At 50.0% G+C, this 19,053-nt stretch overlaps 1 protein-coding gene and 2 long non-coding RNA genes across 4 annotated transcripts in view; 2 read left to right on the top strand and 1 right to left on the bottom strand.

Annotated features, from left to right (window-relative positions):
- The window catches only part of LOC137863638 (uncharacterized), a 28,080-nt gene extending 21,965 nt beyond the window's left edge, over positions 1-6,115 (bottom strand). For both annotated transcript variants that reach the window (XR_011101013.1, XR_011101014.1), the window contains exons 1-2: positions 5,976-6,115; positions 3,880-3,961 (exon numbers count right to left, since the gene is read on the bottom strand). This is a non-coding gene — a long non-coding RNA (uncharacterized lncRNA). The remainder of the gene's footprint in view (positions 1-3,879; positions 3,962-5,975) is intronic.
- Positions 5,689-16,921, top strand: FGF16 (fibroblast growth factor 16). Its single transcript, XM_068696961.1, has 3 exons — positions 5,689-6,084; positions 12,073-12,176; positions 15,876-16,921. The coding sequence occupies exons 1-3, from the start codon at positions 5,811-5,813 to the stop codon at positions 16,119-16,121; spliced, it is 624 nt and encodes a 207-aa protein (XP_068553062.1). The 5' UTR covers positions 5,689-5,810; the 3' UTR covers positions 16,122-16,921.
- On the top strand, positions 6,310-9,194 carry LOC137863639 (uncharacterized). Its single transcript, XR_011101015.1, has 2 exons — positions 6,310-6,870; positions 7,675-9,194. It is a non-coding gene; the product is annotated as an uncharacterized lncRNA (long non-coding RNA).
- Positions 16,922-19,053: the final 2,132 nt, after the last annotated feature.

Raw genomic sequence — 19,053 nt, 5'->3', positions numbered from 1 at the left:
GGAGTAGGACTAGAACTGGCTTTTGTGTTTCCATAGGTATGTTCTGAGTCTATGCTTTCCAGAGAGGAGTTATGACATTATCCTTTTTATTACCTAACTACAGCAAGAGACAGATCCAGTAGAAAGAACTAGCCCCATATTTCACCTGTAAGCCACAAAACAATTTACATCCTGCTGACTGAGAGCTTCTCAGCCTAAAACAGAGAAGTACTGAGGTACTGAAGTGCCTATCAAGTCTGTTGATCACAACTGTGCTGCACTGGTGCTTCAAAACACAGATTACAGCTTTAAGTCCCACTCTAGGTCTAGGATATAATTTGAAGTCACGGTAAGGCTCCAACACAACAGAGTGAAGCAGTCCTTTAAGATGTTGTTCCTTACAGACTTCAGCATCCTGAACACACTTTGCAACTTGAATGGCCTCCTTATCTTCTGCTTCTCCAGCAGTGAAAACAGAAAAGGAAGTGACTCACTGCTAACTGGGCGCCCCCCACCCCTTAGCAGCCACGACAAACATGCTGTAACAGATTATTTACCACCCTTAGTTGTTTCCTAAACCATGCTTTTAAAAAAATGGATGATAACAAAAGGATTTTACCAAGATACCCTTCTTCTAACTTCTGTCATGTTCCTTGGTTCAACTGGTCTGGGAAGGACATGCTGCTGTCTTGGCATGAAATTACAGTACAGACTACAATGTAAAAGGTACGTGCAAGATACGAGCACCGTGGACAGAAAACTTGTATATCAGTCAGTGGCTACGTGGCAAGCTGCACTGGCATTGTAATACACGGAGTGGCACAACTACACAGGTAAGTTTCTTCTGGTACACTTGGCCAAAAGCAGAAGCCTAACAACTCAGCAGTCCTGTAATTCCAGCACTAATCCCAAGAAAAAGTTCCAAATGGAAACTACTGTAATATGCACCACTTTCCCCCAGTTAAGATTCCCCCTCTGTTCCTGACACAGCCTCTAGTACTGGGAAATGTATCAGTATGAATAATTCGAGTCAGGAACCAAACCTGTGACAAGGAAAGGTGTAATTTTTCAGGGTGAATAAACCCCTTCAGTTTTCAAAATGGGAAAGAACCAAGGCAGAATTGCATAACTGAGTATCAACAAAGCGCTGACGTTCCTTTACACATCCACGTACATAAGTTGCTCCCCTATACAGGGCTATAGAGAGGTGACTTAGATACAGGAATTCATGCTAAGTGGGTTCTTGTGAGTCAGCAGTGAGCCAGAAAAACTCTGCTTCCTACTTACTGATTCATATTGGGATTACTAAAAGCAGCAGATCCACGTCTGACGCTGAAATAAACAGTAACTGGAGAAGGTGGGATTTCCCCCTTTGAAAAACACATCATTCATTTAGGCACCTGATCCCAAGACCAAGGCAGGCAAGTCTGGAGCTTTATCTCCAGAACCGCACTTTAACCTGCCTCCGATTCTAGACTTGCTGCAAAAATATATACGTACTTCTATATATTGACTGAAATCCAGCTGTTTCATTCATGCTGCCTTCCATTACGAACCTTTCCAAAAGAGAAAGCAGTGATGTTTGTAACACACTTCTTAATGCAGTATCTGGCACAAACCGGGCCTACGCTGGGTTTAGGGCCTGGAAGTGCTACTACAAAAGATAACAATAACACGAGCTTAAGTAAAAACAACCAAAGATAAAGACCAATAAACCATCCTTCACCCCCCTTAAGAAAATTTGTTTATTCACCCCCTCACAAAGGTGGTTGCCCTGTTTATCTGCCGGGGAACTTCAGACATTCCTTCCATGTGCAGCGCAGATGGCCGCCACACAACAAAAGGCAGAAGGGCTCCCTGCACACACAGAGTGGACGTGTCTGGTTTCTGGATAGACAGATGCCTGGCTGGAGCTACTGCTCCAGCAGGGCTGCTGTGCACTCAAAATCTCCCGAAAATACAGAAAATCATCAATATCCTTTGAAAACATCTCTTAGTGGAAAATGAGATTGTCTGGGAAAGCATAGACGCACAGTGACCTTGGTTGTGAGTCTTAATTCATTAGTGTGCATAAATTGTTTTGAGATCCTGCGGTGGGATGTGCTAGGGAAGCAGAATAATTATTCTAAAGTACAAGGCTCTGCTTTTTTCCTTTTTCCTCAGATATTCTTCATGTCTGATTTTTGACTTATGGCCATTGTTACTTCAATTTATTTTTATTTTTAGCTATCCTGACCTTTTCTTGAACAAATGGAATTGCCCCAGGCAGAGGATGTGCAGTATCTAGGTTTGCTCATTGCATTTGTTTGTCTTACTCTTTTCTAATTAATTTACTGCTTTGCCCCCAGTCCTGCTCTTCCTATCATTTTATAGCAAGATATCAAATGCAGCTGCTCTCTGCAAATAGTAATTATTTTGCAAATAAATGCCATCAGTATTTTTACTACCTTGCTACACATCAATCAGAGCGTATGGGAAAGGGCCTGCAAGGTTCACGTGTGCCAGCTGAGAATAAATATCATTGGTAGTTCTTCCGTGAATTGAAATACAAGATGGTTTGGCAATAACCATTTCAATTACCAAGGTAGACAATACAAGCTTTAATCAACGAGTAAGCCAGGTGAACTGCATAAACTATAACACAGCAGAGCAGAAAATTAATTCTGTAACACATCACACTTTGTGTCACAAATTGTGTAAAAGTGTCTATCCTCGTTCAAGAAATTGCTGAGTGCATACCTGTTTTCTATCTAATGTAGGAGAAAATACCTAAAAACATTTCTTTTTCCAAAGAATTTATTCTAGCTTTGAGTATTCAAAATACATACCTTTTTTTCTTCAAGCAATACAGGGCACAACTCTGCTCTTTCCTCAGCTTAGTAAAAATGTAAACAAACCAGGAAATTAAAGACAAAAAAGAAAAGAGAAAGCTACCTTTTCTGCATCCTGTTGTGCCTAAATAGAACGTTTTGTACCAGCCCATACAACTTCTCAATAAAACGTATTGCGGACACTTCAAAAGCTGGCCATAATCATGGAGAGTTAAGTGAGGAATGTCAGCTTGGATGAGGGATTTCTCTGCTTTTGTTACACATTATTTAAGTATGGAGATTTGTGGTTTTTGTTTCTTTTTACTTCATCTTGGATTTTACTGTAATGTAGTTGAAATCTTACTTTTTTTTTTTTCCAGTTTCCTAAGTATTCCTATAAGTGATTGTATGGATTTGGGCTTAAGGATACTGAAACAGATCCAGAGCCTGTTGAAGTCAGTGGCAGAAGCCTCCACAGGGTTTAGTTAGTCCTTTAATAAGAAACTGTCTTTTTCTCTCTCTTCTTAATACTCCTATGATTTACCTTCAGACATATTTAGGAATGAGGTGAAATCCTGGTCTCTATGAATCCAGAGGCAAAACTCACTCACTTAATTCAGCAAGCCCATGTTTTACAGAAGAGAGTATTTGATTGTACTGGGATCATTCACATTATACGAATTTCATGCATTAAATTCACAGCATTAACAGGATTATGACCTTAGCAGTTACTCAGATTTGGGGTGTTCCTCCTCGGGCTTCTCTCATTTTCAGCCAGCAAAGTTTGTTTCCTTCAGTTACCCAACCACACCTGAATCTTCATATAAATAACACAGACATAAAAACACCATCTTTGCTGAGGGATGCCTGAACTCCACAGACAGTGGTATCCCCACGTAACCATACATGACAAATAGCCAGCAAACACACTTGTGCAGATTTTACTACCTCAGGAACAGACTACGTTTTAAAAACACCCATGGTTTTAGGCTTCACGTGTCAAGTTCTGCATCAACTACACCCCTTTTACAGCCGCAGCTCTGACAGGAACAAACACCCCCATCTCGCATTTAAAAACCAGATCCCTCACCCGCTGCAGATGCACGTGTGGATACTCCATGTCGTAATATCACAATTTTCTTCACGTCCTCACAACAGAGCATTGCCCGGGCCTGTGGGGGAAAGGGGGGTGCATGTTATGGTCATTCCAACCCTCCCTCTGCCTTGGGATAGATGTGGGGAGAAGCGTCCCACTGCAGGGGGGCTTAGGGGTGAAAACCCTTGACAGGAGAGCCTCGATGAGAGGAAGCCCATGAGGGCACAGATCCCACTGAGGGGAAACCTGCTGAGGGGAGAGACTTGGTGAGGGGAGACCCATGAGGGGACAGACCTGCTGAGGGGGAAAAAGCAGGGAGGGGTGAGTCCTCCTGAGGGGAGCTACCTGCCAAAACGTGAGGCCTGCTGAGGGGAGATCCATGAGGGGACAGACCTGCTGAGGGGAACCCTGCTCCTCTGGAGGGGAGCTACTTGCAGAGCCTCTGAGAGGTGGAAGACTTGCTGAGGGACACCCGCTATAGGGGAGACCCGTGAGGGGACAGCCAGGCTGAGCAGAAACCTGCTGAGAGGAGCTCCCCGAGGAGGGGTAAATCACCCTGAGGGAAGCTGCCCGCCAAAACAGGAGACCAGAGAGGGGAGATCCATGAGGGAAGGACCCGCTGAGGTGCCAGACCTACTGAGGGGAACCCCACTGAGGGGTGTCCCCTCCTGAGGGGAGCTGCCCGCCAAAACGTGTGACCCACTGAGGGGGCACCCATGAGGGGCAGGACCCGCTGAGGCAGAACAAACCCACAGAGGAGCGAGTCCTGAGGGGAGCTACCTGACGAAGGGCCAGATCCCTGAGCTGTGAGGCCCCTTACGGCTGCCGAGACCCTCTGAGGAGGGGTCCGAGGCTGCAGCCCGAGGTGTCCCCAGCGGCGGAGCGGGTTGTTTTTGCGGACTGCTTTTGCGGGGGGGGTTTGGGGAGCTGTTTTTTTGGGGGTGGGGGCTCCCCCCTGGTCCTTCCCCTCCCCTGGCGGGGCACGGGGCGATGCGGATCCTCCGCTGCCCTCAGCGGGCTCGCGGCGAGCAGCGGCAGCGCCGCCTGGCGGGGCCGGGCTGAGGCGGGGCGGCTCCGGCTGCGGCTGCGGCTCCTCAGCGAGGCTCGGGCGCTGCCCGGCCGGGCTGGCGTTTTCCCCTCCCCTGGCGTCCCGCACGTCTCCCCGTGCCTGCCTCCGTCCGTCTGCGGCGCTGCCGGCAGCTGCTGCCACGGATACGGTGTCGGAGGGCGCGGAAACACCTGTCTGCAACGGGAGGAAGGTGGCGAGCGAGCCCGGGCTGCCCAGCGCCGGCCGCTTGTAAACCCGGCCGTAAAAACGCCGCGGGATCACTTTTCAAAGAGATCGCTTTGCAGCTCGGACGCTGGAGAGAAAAAAATATATATATATATAAAATAAAAAAATAAAACACGCTCCCCTACGTGTTAGTTTTTCCACAGCGGTCAGTGTGATGCGGGGGTGGGGGGGAAGGACACGGCCGGGGCTGCGGGGCACTGACAGACCCTGGGGGGGCTCCGGGCAGCCCCCGAGGGGGAGCCGGGCCGGGGCCGCATCCCCGGCTGCGTGCGGGGGCTCTGTGCTCCCAGCCGGGACCTGCCCGGAGCCTCGCGTGGAGCTTTTCCCTGCCGTTTTTTTTTTTTTTTCATAATAAAAGAGGGAGGGAAGCTTTTTTTTTTTTTAAAAAAAAAAAAGATCAGAGAAAGGAAAAAAAAAAAGCGATAGCCAAAGGGGATGCCAGTGAGGTGTGGCTTGCATTTAAATATCCAATATGTCAATGTAAGGGGAGTGTGTACGTATATAAAGTGCCGTTCGCATCCGCGAGCGGGCCCCAGCCAGCCATGGGAGGCGCGGGGAGCCGGGGCGGGCCGCGCGGGGCCGGCCGGGCTCTGAGGGGGCCCTGAGGGGGCCGCTGCTCGCCCGCGGCCCCATGGCCGAGGTGGGCGGCTTCCTGGGGGCGCTGGACCCCGAGCTGCACGGCTTGCCCCCGGCCCTGGCCGGGCTGCCCCTGGCCGACCCGGCCGGCTTCCTCAACGAGCGCCTGGGGCAGATCGAGGGGCGGCTGCAGCGCGGCTCGCCCACCGACTTCGCTCACCTCAAGGGCATCCTGCGGCGGCGCCAGCTCTACTGCCGCACCGGCTTCCACCTGGAGATCTTCCCCAACGGCACGGTGCACGGCACCCGGCAAGACCACAGCCGCTTCGGTAAGGGCTCCCGGCGGCAGGTGGCGGCCCGGCCCGGCGGCAGGTGCCTCCCCCGGCCCCGCTCATTAATTAGCCCGGCAGCGGCCGGATGCAATTAGGCTGCTCAGCGAGCGCTGCCCGGCGGGGCGGGCGGGTCGTGCTTCCCCCTTTCCTCCCCTCCCGGCAGCCCTGCAGGTGCACAGGGACTGAGCCCTGGGGAAGAAAAGAGGCAAAAAAACGAGTAAAAGCGGATGGGGGGACCGCGGGGTGGCCGCTTCAGCTCTGCCCGTGCCCCTGGACTTAACCCCGAGGCAGGCAAAGGGAAGCAGGGAGCACGTCGGAAAAAGAAATTCCTGGCTTTCTCGTGTATTTTTTTCTTTTCTTTCTCCTTCTCCTCTTGGCCTCGGCAGACATCCGTGAGCTAATGTGATTTCTTCTCCTTGCGTGAATTTCGTTAGGAGTCTCCCCCGAGCAGGCAGGGCTCAGTTGGCCGGACGGGCGGCTGCAGCTCGGTTTCGGGAGGTTGTTGGAAAGGAAGGGGGAAGCTGAAGGGGGAAAAATGCTTAGGGGACCTCCGAAAGGAGCAGACGGAACAATAGGCAGAGCGCTGTGGATTTACCTTGCTGTCTGGAATAAAGCTGGAAGACTTCAGAGCCTGTATCTGTGTCACACGAGAGCAGGGATCTCTAATGAGACTCTATGTAATCTTCAAAAAATGCATCCCAAGCCACAGGCGAAGGAGTACAGTAAGTTTGAGCACAGCTAAGAAAAATTCCCGCTACTTCAGCATCTAGTGCAGGTGTCTGGGTAAGCTATCAACAAGTCCCATGCCAGTGATCTCAGCTATGTTGTCAACAGGTTGCGAGAAGTGTTCGCAAGACTTTTTACAGTTTTCAAGTGATTTAACTCCTCGGTGAAGGGAATTCTTTTTTGCCTTTAATTGTTTGCAACCGGTGCTTTCTGAGACTTCAGGAACGCCGCCGCCGCTGCTATTGTTGTTGTTAGTTTAAGGCAGGTTTTTGGAACAATTGGAAAAGCTTATCTGTGAACTGTGCTTTCCATAAACACCAGGTGTGTGTGTAACATGTCCCTGCCTAAATCAACAAGAAAGTCATAACCTGCAGGTCAGAGTAAGGTACTAATGGGCTCGTGGGGCAAGTGTTCTTTAATTACCTCCCGAAAGACACATATCTTTTAACCTTTAAAAAGAAACTGAAAGCGAACCCACTGCATCTGTTTGCTTTTTAGTTTAATCTGCCAGTTCTTTTTTTTTTTTTTTTTTAACCTATCTTTATACGGGTAAACCATTTCAGATGGCTATGTCTATCTCAGTCCCACTTTTTAAAAGATTGAGTAAAATAAACGTATTTCCAAACAAACTTTGGAAGAATGCATTAAACAGGCTAAAACTTTTCATGAATTTTGCACACTTAAGCTTAAGTCACACAGTGTGTTCAATAAATCGAAGCATTGGCATTCCCTAAGCGTTTTAGCAGTCAGCATCCAGCTACGTAAACTAGACCAGACTTCAGATATAAAATATTATAGTTTTCTGCTTCAGGGTTTTCCCAGAGGCAGTGTAAAATAAATAGTTATTTGTTGTAATTGCAGGACAAAGCCCCACAGGATTAGACTGGAATCCTCATGTTCAGATAAAGTTGGACTGAATCTCACTGCAGCAGAGACTCAAAGCAATAACGTATTGGCACACAGCATTCACCATCTGCATTCAGTAGCCATGAATATTTAAATTCCAATGTTACTGGTATGGTTCGTATTAGGATGTCATGTATCGATGCATTCCTAAATTTTGCATGCAGCAGGCAGAAAGCAGGAACTTATTACAGAAACAGGCAGGCTGTACAGTGCTGGGGAGCTACAAAACTACACCGAGGGATCCGGAGCTAGAGAGGGTTTCAGGGTAGCAGTTTGAAGCCGCCTTAAATCTAGGGGCACCTGGGGAAATACTTAGAAACTCTGTATGATGGTTTGGCAGATCGAGCCCACATGGCTGGAAGGTGCTCCCTGATCTCCCGAGCAGATTATTAATGCGCTTGCTCCAGGGATGGCTCGCAGGGACGCCCCAGCACAGGCAAGTATCCAGCTGCAGAGGGGATGGAGGTTGGGACTGGGCTTTGTATCCCTATCTCTGATTACTGGAAGGGGTTCAGGAAAAGACAGACAGTATCTGCACCATCCCAGAAGTTAGCAGATGTGTGTGTCATCCAAGTCTTTCAAGGAGAAAAATAATGAGCCTGGCGATGGCAGTTGAGGTCCTAACAGGAAGGATTAAGGGAGAGATTAATTTGTACCACAGAAGTCAAGGGATGTGCCAGCAGGAAACAGGGAAAGCAGCAGAAGCATCTACCCACAACGCCTGAGCGGTCGCAGCAACCATTGCCTCTCATCTGTCGAGGACTGGAGCTTTCTGAAATCACACCTGTCCCCTGGAATGTGACATTTTATACTTGTAAAAACACAGATTCGCACAAGAATGACAGCGTGCAGCTTATTTTTCCTAGAGGAGGCTTAACGCAAAGTTTGGTGAAGCTCTCCAGGATCCTTGGAAGAAAGCTTAGACAACAGGAGTGCCCAACTGCTCTCTCTGAACTGGCAGCTCCACCTGAGCCATCCCAGGAAAAAATTAAAAATAAAATGAAGTGTTTTTAAAAATGTATCTGTCTTCTCACTGCATCTGCTAGGAACCTTCCTGTACAGAGACATAAAGGATGGTCAAAGGCTGGAGAGGGTTTGGACTGACGTTACCACCCCTATGAGAAGAATCCTTCTGCGGAGGGAAGTGAGATCAGTCTGCCAGGAAAATCCTTGCCAGGAGGAATTGCTCCCCTTCTGCCTCAAGTCTGTTTTACACCAGCATTCAACAAGCAACTCCAACAGCGTTTCGCGGCAAGGGAGGAGAGGAAAAGGCCTCGAGTTAGTGCCGGAGACTACTAAAGGGAGGAAACAAAGCTCTTCTGGGGTACAAATCTGGTAATGGATCTGTAACAGAGCCTCTTAGAGAAGCTGGTGAAACCTCCAGAGCAAGTTTTGCAGTAGATTTTGACATTCAGACTGCAGTGCACCTGTTCCCAAACAGTTGTTGAGGTTTTTAGCTGAAGCTTTAGGTTTGTGGACATTGATACAACATCTGAGGTTGTTTCTGTAGCCCGGCTCGTCAATACAGTCATGCAGGAAGAGACAGGTGCAGCGAGCTGAATTGTTCTTTGAGGGATAGTTTGGGGTAATGCGAGAGCGCGCGGGGCTGGCCGCCACAGCGCTCAGATCATTCAGGGCTCTGGTGTTAAAGGGATCCAGTTGGAGCCTCAATCAAATCTCTCCTAATATTATCTAAAAAGACTCGGCGAACAAACAGAATGAATAATCGAAGCATGAAAAGTGAGGCAAGTCCTGAGGGAGAAGAAAAAAAGAGAAAGGAAAAAAAAAAAAAAAACCAGCAAGCCATGGTCTACCACAAAAACACCGCCACAACGTGAAAGAAAATTCTTGATCTGGCCCCAGTGGCCGCTCCCTGTGCTGCTGGAGATCAGATGTACGAAGCTGCAATTTTGTCTAGCGACTGGAGTGAGCTAAGGACAGGATGGATATTTGCCCACATTTTTTCAGCCTTCACTCTGTCTCCTGACTTTTGTGGGTTTAAGTTACGTTCTGAGTGCTATTCGAACAGAGCTGTCTTCGGTGCACGTCTCCAAGTGCCATCAGAGATCAGGAGAGGGGAGTACTGCAAGTGACACTGGCAGAAGAGGTTGTCACAGGTCCACCTTGCAGAAATCTCAGTTGCAAGAGCAGCAAGTACACAGCTAACGTGCACCAGAGGAGTGGTGTCTGGCCTCCTGGGGAGGGACACGCTGCTCTGGGATGATGGCTTCGAATGCCACAGACAGAGCCTGCTGGTGGGTAACCTCAAGAGCTCTCTGCTTCCCTTTCTCCAACATCCCTTGCTTCCTAAACAGGCCTGGGAGCATTCTCCTGTTTCCCAGGGACAACAGAAGATAAATTTAAGGACCAAAAGCAAACCAAGCAACCCAACTGGTACCCGTAGGGTCGATCTACGGCTCTCCAGTTCGCAGACATTTTTCACTTGAATGTCCACTTGTCATCAGCCTGGATCCCCATTTCTAGGGATCCCTGTACTCCTTTCCCCCTGTATGACTTTTTTCTTTACTTTTCTGAATAACCGTGCCACTGTTCAGAGGGGTGAGTGAGTTCCCGTTACTCAGAAGAAGCGGCTGTCCTTATTTCTGTCCTGCAGGTGGGGAAAGAGAAGTGCACAGCAGGTCTGTAACTTGCTCCACGTTTCAGGACCTGTGGGGAGCAGAGGCAGAAGCAAACCCTTCATCCTGCACCTCTTCCCTCCCTGCTCATCCCTCTGTTCAGATAAGAAACCCCGAAGCTCAGTGCATGAAGAGCAGAGCCAGCTCCTGGAGGGCTGCCTGTGCCCACTGCCTGCTCTGAGGGCAACGTGTGCCCAACCTGGGCACGCAAGGGAGAGGAAAGAACCGACTCTCTGGGAAAATCCATAGCTCTGGAGTCCCTTGAAGGAAATGTGGGCCATCTGGAAAGGCTGTGCTTTCTTTGTGCTTTGTAGGACCTAATGGAAAACGAATGCCCTGACGCATTGTGCTGCTCGCCAGCAGCCCAAAGCCCCACGGAGAACAAGTTACCCCGCTCTGAGTGTAGCTGGGCATATTTCAGCCTGGCAAATTTCTGCACTGGTCTAAAATCCAAGCTGCCTGTTTGCTTCCCTGTGTGTCTCAAGGAATTCCAGCTCCTGGGTCCATATTTTGTCTCCGCCCCGCAGCACCTGCTGGCTGCAGACAGGCGAGCCGTAGCGCCGACAAAAAGTCTGACACGAGGCAGAAGGTCTGAGTCTTGCACCTGACCAACCCGTCTGCGCCCAGCTGAGGGGTCTGGGGCCACATATCTGCCCTATATTTAGGCGGTGACACCCTCAGAAAGTCAGCACAGCCACACCTGACCGCGCAGAAGATCCCTTTGCCTGCCGCCGGAGTCAGCCGGCTCCGGTGGCCGAACGTCACGCGATGCTTTTAGACCCGGGGCACGCTCTGCAGAGGAGCTGCGGGAGGTAACCCGATCAGTGGGGCAATCGCTCGGGACTGGACATTTTGGGAGCTATATTAAGGCACCTGGAGCCCGGCGAAAGGTTAGAGCAACTCTGCCCTCCCGGCAGCGGACACACCCTGCCCGTTCATCACAGCTCGGGGATGGTGCAAACCCTCCTCCTGCCTTCGCTGCAGCCTCCTGGCTGACTCGTTCAGCGCTGGACGTGGGCACCAGCTGCCCGCACCCTCAGGATTGGGAGCGTGTGAGATATTCAGAGGCTCACCCAGCCCCTCTAGGAGGCTTTTCCCTGGAGCTTGGAGGGGGCAGGTGGCGGGTGCGTTTCTACCTGTGCACACCAGAGGTTGGCTTTATCCCTGAAGACTCTGTGCATTTCGGGGTGGCAAGCACCTCACTGCAGCAGCGGGAACAGGACAAGCCTCAGAAACACATTTTCTAGTGCTTTTCATTTATTTCTATTGAAATCATCACTTTAAATTGTGTGGGGCTGTCTTCTCATGCCAGAAGCTCTGTGGGGACAAAACTCCCTCGGCTTTTGGTGAAGAGGAAAGACCCAGGGTGGTAACAGCCTTGTAAAACTGCTCTGGGCCAGGCACACGTTTCTGCATCTCGGTTTTTGGTGATTTAAAAAAAAAAAATAAAAGCAACAGCTACGCCTAGCACTCCTTTTCTCATTAGGAAAGGGAATTTCCCTCGGACAAGTCAAGTTCATAATGCTGGGGAGAAGTCTGGGGTGGAAATTGAAGGATTGCACACGTGTAGGACTGCAGACTTCAGAACTGTGCAGTTATAAATAAAGTAAGCAAGGTCTGTGAGCAGCTCTGTTTGGGAAATGCCGTTTCATGGTTGTCACTTGAGCCTGGCATCAGTTCTGCCACCTGTATGATTTGCGTTCCTTCTCTCTTCTAGGGATTTTGGAGTTCATCAGCCTGGCGGTGGGGCTGGTCAGTATCCGTGGGGTGGATTCGGGACTCTACCTCGGCATGAACGAGAGAGGCGAGCTGTATGGGTCGGTAAGTTCCAGATCTCGGGGGGATACGAAATACACAGCAACCCGGGCTGTGGGGCCTCATTGCTGTCACCAGCTGTGCCCGTCACACGCCTCCAAAATCCATGTGGTGCCACATCCCTCCACCGTACCCACTGGAGGCAGAGCACCAGTGGCAGACACAAAACGGGGTCACAGGGAGGGGGATGCGCTCCCCCAGTGATGGCCAGCTCAGGGTGCAGCACCTGGGGTGCTGTGGGGGGTTACTGGGCTTAGCCTCTTAGAAACAGGGCAGGAATGGTCAGCTAAAGGCACAGGAGGGAAAATTAGCATCAAAACGGGTGGGGTTTGAACGTTTTCATGAGTAACGTCACATTTATTGCCCACATGCTGAGGATCTGCATGGATCTGCAGGTCTTACAGGTGTGTTACAGTTCTCTCATGGAAGCTGGAAGTGCGGTGTGTTATTTTTATTATAGCATTCTCTGCAGCTCCTTTTAGGAGTTAGGGAAGTTTCTCATAATTTCCTAAAAATACCCTTTCAGCCTGAAGTTTTTCCTGTTTTGCCAAAAGCCCCACGTAACCTTCTTGCTGGCTTTCCTCTCAGCACAAACTCCTTAACGCCTCATTCAGCAGATGGGGCTGAAATGGTGCAGATCCCCCGCGGCTGCACCCAGTAAGTGCTTTGCCATCATGGGTTAGGTCCCCACTGACCCGAAGAGAGCCAAGCTGTCCTCTGCTCGCTTCTACTCGAGTGTTCAGGCTTGTAGGCAAAATGCCAGGTCTCAGTAGCTGGGCAGAGTCCTTCCTACAGGTCTCAATTCCTAATTATTGAATTCAATATAAAACAATTAGTTCTAGTCAGCTAGAAGAATTGCTTCTATTCTGAAAATTAATTGCATTCTAGATAGCTTTTTTTTTTTTAAGGTTACTTTTCTTTAGCTGCTGCGCTGCATCAGTGCTTTTTCATCAGATGCCCCCTTGCCTTGAACTCAACTCATCACCAGGGTGTGTTTTTTTTAAATGTGTCTTTCTAGACCAGCACCCTATGTGAGGACACTGTTTTTTTGAGGGTGGATCACAATAATTTTAAAATGACATAAAATAAATTGGCTTTAAACCAAAGTGGAAGGCACAAACTTTCTCTACCCAAGCCAGATCAACCTCTTAGTGCAGAACTTGTAACCTTGTGTTCAATGCACATAGAGAAGCCTTCAGAAAACTTTTTCTTAGAGAACAGTAATGCTAAAACATGAGTTTCCATCATCTTTTCTTCTTCCATTCCCATCTACTGAGATTGCTACAGCCACTTCCACTACTTCTGAGGTTCAGGTACCAACGCTTATATGAGATAATCAAGTGCTAACATTGATTGATAACTTTTCTTCTTCCACTTCACTTCCTTAATAACATCTACCCAAAACAAAAGAGCAGAGACAGTGATTACATTACAAGCATGCAAGACAGATAAAAGGTGAAGTCACCAGGAATCCATAAAACGCAGAAATTTTAAACTTCAGAAATTGGCTCAAGCCTAAAACCACGCAGCAGGACCCCTCCTGTTAAACTCCAAGGCTGTTCAACAGCTCCTGGAATTGCAGCTTTTACTCATTAATTCTGAAAACGAGGGCACAAACCTGTGTATCTCCTTTGCTTTCAAGCCCTGCAGCTCTGATCATGAATCAACAGAGTTAATTAAGTTCCAGGGCCTGCCTTAATGCTACCTCCCAGAAATAACAAAGATACAATTTTACAAGGCTTTACCTGGAAACTGAATTGACCTTAAGACGTCATCATGGGAGTTTTCTCTGTTGTTGCACCCTGCACACTAGGAAACACACTGGACACTGCAGGGATGACAGCGACCCCAATCTGAATCGTGCAAAAGTCACAAGCCAGCTCCCCAAATAACCCTGAAGTTTTAGGATCTGTAATATGCAGGTTGTGCACCGATGGCTTTTCAGAAGGGAAAGCCACTGCAGTATTGCTACTTAAAGGTCCATAGAGCAGCGTGTAACAACAGCATTAGCATTATGATGGTGTTTGAGGAGCTTGCAGCAGAGGGATGTTTTTAAAATTTCTGCAAGTGTCGTGTTCCCCTCAGTGCCAGCTTCGCAGGCTGCATGCATTGATGGAGCAGCATCAAGCACCAGAGCCAGCCACTGCCACCAAGGCACTTGTGCTACGTTTTCCACCAATTTCAGAACTAGAAGCCAGTACCTGGAGCAGTGAGTCCCGGGCAGTGCCCTGCATCACCTCAGGCTCAGTGGGGACATCCCAGGGCTGGCAGGAAAATAAATGATGTCCTGCAGAGTCAAGATGTTTTAGAGCAACACGGTGCCGCCAAACAGCCAGGTGAAAGGCATGCAGCTGGGAGCAATGCAGCAGCGCTGCTCTGCAGTTGGGCAGGAGCTTCCAGGGTGTTTTGAGTAGGTGCCACCCTAGGAGGGAGGGGAAGAAGTGCATGTTCACTGACAGATCTGGGAAGGGAAACCCGCAGCTCCCCTGCTCTCAGATGACAAGAGCTGTGGCAGAGGCTTTTGGAGGACCCACGAGTTTCCTCAGGGTTCATTTAATTAGCAGCAAAACACTCAAACCAGGTTCTGAGTGCAGGTGAGCTCCTGTATCTTGTTACAAAACACCTACTGCAGGCAGTAACATTTACTGAGCACTCCGTGCAGCACAGATAAGACACATTCCCTGCCCAAATAATTCACCGTGTGGGTACAGACTCTGTAATGCTCTAACATCCTACGTCTGCAGCCTGCCTTTCATCTGAAAGGCCTGACCCCTCCTGGGCGATCGCCATGGGGTCTGCGGGTCCCCTGCCACTCAGTGCAGCCACCCCACAGCCCGCAGGTCCTCGTGGGGCCGGGGACAGCCCCGCTCCTCGCTGTGACCCGGCCCAGCCCCACAGCTGGCAAAGGAGAGATCAGAGCCCACGGGGTGACGGCCACTGCCTAAAAAGCCACCAGGGCAAGGGATCAAGGGGCTGTGGCTGCGTGACATGGGTGGCATCCATCCCCCAAACCCGACGTGTGATGCCCCGGCCGCGTGCTGGCACGCACTCATCGCCTCACCTAAATCTCCCCCGGGGTTAGGCGTCCCCGGGGCGCTGCTCCCCGTGCAGACCTCCCCACGTCTTGTTATGGCCTCACATCACAGCTCCCTGGCGCTTCAGAAGATGAAAGGCCCGAGGAATGCTTTCATTCCCATTGCAGCCTGTGTTGTTACGTGCCTTGAACTCTCACCCGCTCCGGGAGGTGCCTCGTGTGCGTTCCCTGCGCGTGGGGCTGCCGGGGGGGGGGCACAGCCCCGGCTGGGCACCCCCTGCCCCCTGTGGGACAGGTGCTGGTCCCACAGCCCAGGCCGCGAGCTCCACGTTCACACCCCGACCGCAGCCACGTGGCTGCCAGGCTTGGAGTTTTGCTGCAGCCATGAGTTATGTTCAATGGAGGGCCTTGCAAAGCGCACACCCACCTTCTCCTTCCGTCTCCTTCCTCCTCCAGCTTCAGAGGTCTCTGGGGCCGGGCTCGTGCCCGTTTCCAGCTTTCACCCACGATCATCATCCCCAGCAGCACAGTCCCCTCCTCAGGGGAGCCAGAAGCAGGTAGCTAGGAAAATTATAGGAAAAAAAAAGAAGGAAATAGGAAAATATATATTTTTTTTAATTTTTATTTTTTGACACCCGTCTTTTTCTTCTCACATCCCTGCCCCAACGCAGAAGAAGCTCACAAGGGAGTGCGTTTTCCGAGAGCAGTTTGAGGAGAACTGGTACAACACGTACGCCTCGACCCTCTACAAGCATCCCGACTCGGAGAGGCATTACTACGTGGCGCTCAACAAGGACGGCTCCCCCCGCGAGGGATACAGGACTAAGAGACATCAGAAATTCACTCACTTTTTACCGAGACCTGTGGACCCTGCCAAAATACCTGCAATGTACAGAGACCTCTTCCACTACAGGTGATGTTTCCTGCAGCTGCCCCGTCAGTGTACATACTTGGGCTCCCGAGCTTTTTCCCAGAGCACTATATTAATAGTCATTCCATCATTCCTGTAAACGTAGATGACATAGGAAAGCACTTACATTGAATTCAGACACTGCTGTTCCTCCTTGTTTCAAGCGTATATCGAACGTGGGTTATTTATGGGGGTGGGGGTAGGGGAAGGGAGGGAACCCTGTGTATAATCTTTCATTTTCGTTCACTTTCTTTACTCGGTGACTGTCGGAGAGGCCGAATATTCAATGTTATGGTTGATGGTTGCTTAAAGGAGCAAACAGGCGAGCAAACTTGATCACCAGGGGGAGAAAAAATAAAAACAACTAAAAAAAAAAAAAAGAGAGAGAGAGAAAGGAAGAAAAGAAAAGACCACAGAACTGCTACAGATGCTGCTGATAAGTTTGGGATAGTTACCGGCAAAGAAAAAGCCTTTCAGATGGTGCCCTGCTTCAGCGGCCCAGGAGTTTGCTACGTGGATGATGCTACAAGGACTGGTCCTGATGTGTGGGGTGTTTCCTGCTGTTGGGGTGGGAAGGGGGTGAGGAACATTATTCCGATGTAAGCATGGATACTGTGCATAGGGACAAAACTATTTATAAAATGTATATGATATTTATTTTATATATTTATTTATTTCAAAATAATTTTATTTTTAATGAGAGATGCTATGACCGGATTTTCATCAGGAAGAATAAGGTCCTACTGAAACAGGAAAAAAAAATGAGTTTTAAGAGCTTATCGGCAATAAAATTGTCTTTATATTGTAGATTTCTTGCTAGCCCTTTTTTTTTGGTGCTCCTTAACAATTAACCGAGTATTTTCTGATCGATGTGAAGATTAAGACCACCTATAAAAAGGCTTTGGACTTTAGATAAATTTCCTAAACTCCAAACTCTTACAGAAGGGCAGCATCAAATTGTAGCTGGAACGGCTCTGGGAAGCGTGGCCCCCCTGAAACGAGCAGCTGGACATGAAACGAAGCGTGGGAGCTGAGGACGGCAGATCCAGCCCTCCCCTGTGGGCTGCCAGGGACAAAACCAGCCCCCAGCACCTGGCACCCACCACTGCTGAAGACCTCGTGTGGGGTTTCCCAGGAATACGCGACCCGGCGGCAGTGCAGGGAGGAACCTCCCCGTTCACACCTGTTCAAGCCGCCCGGCCTCACACCTGAACCTGCAGCACTGTGGAAAAATCAGCGAAGAAAAAGCGGAAAGCAACACAAGCAATTAAAACCCACTCGTTTGTAAGTAATTGCCACGGATGAAGATTATCCCTGCAGGCAGCGCTTGGACGGTCACAGCTGCAGAAAGTGCCCGGGCATGCAGTCCCCAGCAGCTTCCCCCTGCCTCCCGCGGGGCTCAGCCTGAGGTCCGCAGGCAGGGTTTGTAGTGCAGGGTGGGAGCAGGAACACATCGCTGCTACGGCCCCACGGACAAGCACCTGGTAGGAAGCGTAGTCCTCTGGAGCATGCAGAAATATGTACAAATGCAGATGTTGTGGCTTTGCGTTGGGGTTTTCCTTACCACAGCTTCATTTTTCACAGTGTAGTTTCGTAGGCTCCGCTTCACAAAGCAGGCTAGGGGAGATCTCAGCCCCTTCAGCTTTAATCCTTGAATTCCCAGGACGATCGCACTGAAGTGGGAGCGCCCCACACCAGCTTGTTCGTGCGCCATCCCCGGTCCTCTCCGCCACCTCCCAGGTCCCTGCTGCAGCCTCTGCTACCCAAACGCCCCAGCCGGTGCCGCAGCTGTCCCAGACAACAGTCTGCAGACGGCAGTGAAAAGATTAAAGGAGCTTTACCTTGAATGATCTAGACACGGAGGAATTTAATCCTGTGTTTTAAATAAAAAACGTTTATTTACCTTTTTCCTCTGAGTCATCGCTGAAACATTTAATCCTCAGCGGCCATGTCAGAAGCACGATCATTCCTGAAAAGCATCCTAAAATGTACTTTTTTCCCTTTGCAAAGGGAAACTCTCAGACCTTCAGCTTCGCTCTGCAGCCTTCTCACAGCCTCATCCCATGGGTGCTTGTGGCCATCCAGGGGGCCCCAGGGGCGCCGCTGCTGCCAAGGCCACCCCAGAGAGCCCGGCTGCCTCTGCAGGAGTGGGGTGAGGGATCCCACCTGCTGGCTCAGCCCTCTCTCCAAATACTGCTTCCCTTTACACATGAAGGCAGTTGTAAAGCAGAAGATGCTGCTTCTCATCTCCAAAACGCAGGGCAAAACCGCATCTCAGCAGTGCGCAGTACGTGTTTTTCACCACCCTGACAGGGAGCTGATCAGGCCCATGGGTGCCACGCAGTGGGCTCGGTCCTCAGACAGCAGCACCCAAGGGCTGCCACGGACGGAGGCGCCTCCTGCAAAGGGTGTGAGAGTGGAAAACTCTGCAGGCTCGGGGTTCGAGAACACAATACCAGCAGTAAAATGCACCAAGGACTCACTAAGGGTTGGTACCACCACCACCAAAAAAGAAAACACAACAAGAAACAATAAAAACTAACAACAACAAAACCTGAAGTTTTTTTCCTCCAGTAGGAGCCTTATGCCTTCTTGTTCCCCTTCCCCCTGGGCTGTTTTACACGCGAAAAGCTGCGTATCTTAAAACACAACAATAAATGCAACAAAAGGAATTGTTTTTAACAGTTCTCCAGCTGGAGAGAGCTGGGCACGTAATAACTGAGACCTGCATAAAGCAGGAGGAAGGAGGCCGGCAGCAGAGATGGACAATTTCCCAAGTCTGTCTGCAGCGGGGTGTGGAGATGGAGGAAAGCCCTCGGCATGAGGCTGAAGCAGCACCCGGCGCATCACAGCATAAACCTGGCAAAAGCAGTCGTGCCCCCAGCTTGGAGGCACAGGGAGCTCTCCTGGGCAGGAGAGGTGGCTCAGGGCTGCCCAGA

The sequence above is a fragment of the Anas acuta genome, chromosome 13, assembly GCF_963932015.1.
Source record: "Anas acuta chromosome 13, bAnaAcu1.1, whole genome shotgun sequence".
Taxonomy (NCBI): Eukaryota; Metazoa; Chordata; class Aves; order Anseriformes; family Anatidae; genus Anas; species Anas acuta.
This window is presented reverse-complemented; position numbering and strand designations above follow the sequence as displayed.

Excerpts from the sequence above, each read along its gene's own strand:
- FGF16 (XM_068696961.1), top strand. The coding sequence starts at position 5,811 with ATGGCCGAGGTGGGCGGCTTCCTGGGGGCGCTGGACCCCGAGCTGCAC. Across the intron at positions 6,085-12,072 it reads GCAAGACCACAGCCGCTTCG|GGATTTTGGAGTTCATCAGC; the intron begins GTAAGGGCTCCC and ends TCTCTCTTCTAG. Across the intron at positions 12,177-15,875 it reads GAGGCGAGCTGTATGGGTCG|AAGAAGCTCACAAGGGAGTG; the intron begins GTAAGTTCCAGA and ends GCCCCAACGCAG.